Source organism: Myotis brandtii, unplaced genomic scaffold (genome assembly GCF_000412655.1).
Source record: "Myotis brandtii unplaced genomic scaffold, ASM41265v1 scaffold693, whole genome shotgun sequence".
Lineage (NCBI taxonomy): Eukaryota > Metazoa > Chordata > Mammalia > Chiroptera > Vespertilionidae > Myotis > Myotis brandtii.
In genome coordinates this window covers 1446167-1451844 of record NW_005370710.1, presented here as the reverse complement: position 1 = coordinate 1451844, position 5678 = coordinate 1446167, and the positions used below count along the sequence as shown (strand labels likewise).

Sequence of the window (5678 nt, the reverse complement as noted above, 5' to 3'; positions counted from 1 at the left end):
CTGCCTTGAGTGTGACAGGGGGCGGTGCCCCAACCCCCCAATCGGCCCTACCCTGAGCATGACTGAGGGTGGCATTGCAACCTCCCGATCCGCCCTGCTCTGTGCATGACAGGGGGCGGCGCCCCAAACTCCCCAATCTCTGAGCCCCTGAGCCCGACCAGGGGCTGCACCTAGGGATTGGGCCTGCCCTCTGCCACCCGGGAGCAGGCCTAAGCCATTATCTCCTGTGCACAAATTTTTGTGCACCGGGCCTCTAGTTTCAAAAATAGTAAGGGAGGAGGATAGGAAGGCTATAAAAAAGAAAAAAGAAAAAGGAAAAAGATTCAGTTGGTCGCCTAACATTTAGAGCTACACGCAGTGGCCTTCCCAGTGAGGAGAGAAGCACGCATCTCCCGCCCTCCGAATTCTGCTCGGTGTCCGTGTCCGAAGGCTCCCACAATGCTCAGGGAGTCTGAACCCACACAGTGACGCAATGGGCATGCGGACGATCGCTGGAGGCGGGCTGGGGAGTGGGCGTGGGTGCCTCTGAGGAATCCCTAAGGCATTTCTGAGCTTACGGGGCTTCCTGGTGGTCACGTTGACGGTGGCGCTGGAGGGGCCGGTCCCGGCCGTATTGTAAGCCTTGACCGCTAAGTGGTACAGCGCGCTGCCTTGCAGGTTGGTGATTTTCGTGGAGGTCTGATTTCCGAATGTTCGTATTTTCCTAGCATTTTCCTCCTTGTCATCATGCCTCCAGTATTTAACCTGAGGAAATAAAAAAAGGGGGACCGTGGAAATCACCGATTGGGGATATTTCCATGGTCCTCTGGTTATATATAATCAGGTGACAGTTAATTATATTTTATAATTAACTCCTTCATAAGAATATATCTATTTTATCCGCACCCCAGGATATATTTATTATTTAGCAGGGGTGGGGAAGGTCTGGCCTGCGGGCCATATAAGGCCCATGAAATCATTTGGTCTGGCCCTGCCAAGGCGTTAGCGGTGAGTTAATGAAATGTTTGACCACGCTAAGAGCACGCTAAGTTTTCAGTTGATAATTCTGTGTGGACCACGAATGATGTTATAAATGTCCAAATGGCCCTTGGCAGGAAAAAGGTTCCCCATGTCTGAAGAGAGAAGTGGATGGGGGCAGGGGGAGACGGCGGGACATCAGTGTGGGAGAGAAACATCCTGCACACGACCCGCCTGGGCTTTGAACCTGCAACCTTTCGGTGTATGGACGGCTCCAACCAACTGCGCCTCCGGCCAGGGCACCAGGCACTGTGTTTTGTAACACAGGTTTCTATGACGGAGTGGGTTTTCTCTAAGGACCCGCAGCGGCACTACGAGCACCCGGCGCTCTGTGCCTGGGGACTCCCCGCGGCAGGACGGGCCCCTCTGCTCCTAAGCTCGCCGTGAGATGGCGAATTGGAACAACCACGTTGGCCCCTTCTCCCTTTTTCTCTCCCTTTGCCTTGAGCCCCAGTGACCCCAGGGACATCGGAAGTCCCAGCTCATCTCTCGGAGCATCGGGTAGATGCCCGGGCCTGCGTGTGCCTGAGACACGCCTCGGGGTGCTCCCGGGAGCCGCGGTCTCGCGAGGAGCACCCCCGCCCCCATGGGTGCTCCGTGAGAAGCCAGGCCAGGGACGAAGGCCTCTGCATGGGAGTGGGCCTGGGGGCTCGCTGGAGGGGGGTCTCTTTCCCAGACCCGAGCCCCCGTCCCTGCTGACCTCGTAGCCTTGTATCCGTCCCCGGTTCCTCTCCTGGGGGGAGGCCCAGACCACCTCAACGTCCGTGGCGGAGAGGCTCCTGGCGGAGATGCTGGCGGGCGGCCGGGTGGGCTCTGCAAGGAGATGGGAAGAGGTGTCGCCCATCAGCTGCATGGGGACCGGCTTCCAGACACGGCGGACAGGGTGCCAGGAAGCCGTGGCTGAAGAGCCCTTAGTGAGCGGGACCCACACCCTCATCCTGGAGCCCAGAGTGACGGAGTGACGGTGAGGAGGGGCAGGGAGAGAAGGTGCTGGACAGCCAGCCCATTTTTCACATTACACTTCCCTCAAATCAGGACAGGCCTCACTGAAGGGCAGTGCCCGATGGGTTGCGTGTCCCCCATCAGCCCCCCCCCCCGCCGCATGGAGACCAGCCCGTCCGGGCCACGCAGCCGTACCTTCCTCTGCCGAGTACACCACCACGATGGGGCTGAAGGGGCCTTCCCCTTTGTTGTTGTAGACGCCCACCCGGACCTCGAAGGGGGAGAAGGGGCGCACGCTCTCGTTCCTGAACACGTATCTGCAGGCATCGGCCGAGGCCAGCACGGTCAGCATCCAGATGACGGTGCCGTGGGGCCGGAAGGCCACCACGTAGCCGAAGCCCCGGCCGTTCTGCAGCTCCTCCGGCACCGTCTGGGGGGAGGGAGGAGGGGGGAGGGGGCGTCAGAAGGAGGCTCCGGAGTCGCAGGGATCCCCTCCAGATGCTGAAGTTACCTGCCTGCTGCACCCGCCCAGCCCTCCCGCCTGTGTTCTTCCCGCCGGACTGACTGTGGGCTTTGTCAAGGGTCTGAAATCGAGGCCTGCGGTCAGTCTGCCTGAGGAATTCATGAGGACGGAGCAGGGTCAAAGCGCTCAACAAAAATCTGCCGCGCAGCCCGGCCGCGTGGCTCAGGGGTTGAGCATCGACCCATGAACCAGGTCACGGTTCGATTCCTGGTCAGGGCACAGGCCAGGGTTGTGGGCTCAGTCTGCAGTGTGGGGCGTGCAGGAGGCCGATCAGTGATTCTCTCATCATGGATGTTTCTGTCTCTCTCTCCCTCTCCCTGCCTCTCCCAAATCAAGAAAAATATATATATTTTAAAAATGTAACACAACAGCTGATGGGCAAGCGCCTTGTCCCGCCAGCCGGGAGCTACGAGAGGGAGGTTTGCACACAGTGGGCTTTGGCCGTTGAACAGCGGAGGCGCCTTCCAGCGAGGCGTCCGCAGAGGAGAGAATAAGCGGCCAGACCGCCGCGTGCCCCTTTGTGCGGTGCACTCACCTCCCAGGTGATCACCAGCTCCGACTTGCTGCCTCCACCGCCACTGACGTTGGCTGGGGTGACTTCGGGGACTGTGCAGGGGACAAGGCACAGGTCACGTCAGGGGGCAAAGGGCTAGGGAGCTGCCTGGCGAGGTGACTCCCGCCAAGAAGAACTCATGCCCCCACCTGTCTCCTGAGGTCAGAGGCCCTGTGCCCAGGGGCCCAAGCATCACCCCGAGGAAGCGAGACGCACAAGGAAGCTGCTGCCCATCCCCTGCTTCCCATCAGGTGCAGGCGTGTGTGACACGGCTCCCCCGCCGGCCCCTCCCCGACCCTGGGGCTCAGTGGGATGGGGAAGGACTGAGGGCTGGTTCAAGGCGCGGGAGGTGGCAGGCGAAACTGCCGACTGGGCCCTGGGAATCAGCGGGTGCCCCGACCCCAGCTCCTGGGGTGGCTTAAGCCCTAAGGAAATGGAACTGGGCTTCTGTGAACAACTCCCTCTTTGCCACTGGTGATGTCTGAGTTGATTCATTTGCAGCGAGGGATGTGCCTTAAAAAGACAGCTCCTGGCCTGGCTGGTGGACCTATGAACCAGGAGGTGAGGGTTCAATTCCTGGTCAGGGCACATGCCTGGGTTGCGGATTCAGTCCCCAGTGTGGGGTGTGCAGCAGGCAGCCGATCAGTGATTCTCTCTCATTGTTGATGTTTTTCTCTCTCTCTCTCTTTCTCTCTTCTTCCCGCCCCCTCTCCCCCTCCCCTTCCTCTCTGAAGTCAATAAAAATATATTAAGAAAAAGAAGACAGCACCTGGCAGGGGGTGTTGGTGATAGAGGGGCTGATGAGGAAGAGCTGGTGTCAGGGGCTCAGCACAGCGTCCCGCACGGGGACCGGGTGAGAAGGGACTCAGCTCCTGGTGGAAGCCCGCTGCGGGCAGCTGGGCGGCAGGGCTGCTGGCTGAGGTCTGACCGTGGGGGAAGGTGCGCTCAGAGGCTCCGAGGGCTGGTGCAGGGAAGCTGAGCCCCGAGGGGCCACCATGTCGGGGCTACTCACGGGCCTCCTCCGTCCTCCGCTTCTCCGAGGGCGGGCTGGGCTCCCCGATCCCGATCGCATTGGCTGCCACCGTGCGGAACTCGTATTCCACCCACGGGTTCAGACCCACCACGGTCGCCGTGAACGTCCTCCCGTCGATGACGTCGGGGACTGAAAGACAGCAGGGGCACCCATGCTGGGCAGGTGGCACCCCTCCCCGCCGAACGGTGCTCAGGCTGTGGGGGTCTGAGGGCGCTGTGGGGGTCTGAGGGCGCTGTGGGGGGTCTGAGGGCGCTGTGGGGGGTCTGAGGGAGCTGTAGGGGTCTGAGGGCACTGTCGGGGGTCTGAGGGCGCTGTGGGGGGTCTGAGGGCGCTGTGGGGGGTCTGAGGGAGCTATAGGGGTCTGAGGGCGCTGTAGGGGTCTGAGGTCTTGGTTTCCTCACCATAAAATAAGGCTAATACAGTGGGGCCTTGACTTATGAGTGTCCCGACTAACGAGTTTTTTGAGATACCAGCTGTCTCTCGGCCGATTTTTTGCATTGAGTTGATAGAGTAATTTGAGTTAACGAGCTCAGTCTCGGAACGAATTAAACTCGTAAGTCAAGGCCCCACCGTAACAGGATCTATCCCAGATATTGAGAAAACCCATGAGGAACAACTAGCAGAGCATGTGGCACGTAGTAAATGCTCAACAAATCCTCGTTGTGTTGTATAAACATCCTCAGCACCCCCTCACCCCGCCTCCCGCCTCCTCTCTTCATCATATCTGTGCAGCACTTCCTATTGGTAACCAAGTTTCACAACCATCTCTTTTGCCTCGTAAACAGCTCCTGCCACGCCCACTGACAGGAGCGGACAGAGGCGTGCAGAGGGCTGCTGGCCAGCGGCCAGGGCCAGAATTCCGCACCGAACGCCAGCCAGCTCCCATCTCCCTTCCTGAACCGCCTGGGGCTCAGGACAGAAATGTGCTGCACACAGACACCCCTTAGAAGCTGGATCAGTGAAGTGGAAAGAAGAAGAGGTGGTGGGAAGCACGCTGATTCCTCTGAACTGCAGGACCCTGGGCGCATGGCTCCACATTTCTCCTTCCAACACCCAGGCCTCGCAGCCAGCCCTCGGGCGAGGGAGCGGGTGTTGCTGGCCGTAACTGCTGGTCTGTCCATCCCCCCAAATGAAACCGAAATGAAATAACAACACAGGTCAATCTGGAGGTTCCAACAGGTCAGCGATGGCATGGCCAGCTCAGGTGTTTTTAATGTAACCACACCGCCGGCTCTCCATTTGATTCCGGGTCAAGGGTCAAGGGCACGTACCTGGGATGCAGGTTCCATCCCCGACCCTGGTCAAGGCTAGGGCACGTACCTGGGATGCAGGTTCCATCCCCGACCCCGGTCAGGGCTCATGTGAGAGGCAACCAATTGATGTGTCTCTCACATCAATGTTTCTCTCTCTCTCTGTCTTTCCCTCCTTCCCTTCTACTCTCTCTAAAAAGCAATGAAAAAATAGCCTCGGGTGAGGATTCAAAAAGAAGAAAGAAACAATATTAAGTAAATGATAGCACAGTTGGCTGACACCTAGGAAACATGGCCACAGTGTGCCATCGTGGCTGTGTCTGCACGCCCTTGGCCTCTGCCGCCGCCGCCGTGCTTCGC

The 5678-nt window shown here is 59.2% G+C and overlaps 1 protein-coding gene across 2 annotated transcripts in view; it reads right to left on the bottom strand.

Annotated features, from left to right (window-relative positions):
• The window catches only part of CNTN4 (contactin 4), a 387684-nt gene that overhangs the window by 4438 nt on the left and 377568 nt on the right, over positions 1-5678 (bottom strand). For both annotated transcript variants that reach the window (XM_005881887.2, XM_005881885.2), the window contains exons 17-21: positions 4048-4197; positions 3018-3088; positions 2155-2389; positions 1718-1830; positions 558-744 (exon numbers count right to left, since the gene is read on the bottom strand). In XM_005881887.2, coding sequence (XP_005881949.1) covers positions 558-744; positions 1718-1830; positions 2155-2389; positions 3018-3088; positions 4048-4197 — 756 coding nt within the window. The remainder of the gene's footprint in view (positions 1-557; positions 745-1717; positions 1831-2154; positions 2390-3017; positions 3089-4047; positions 4198-5678) is intronic.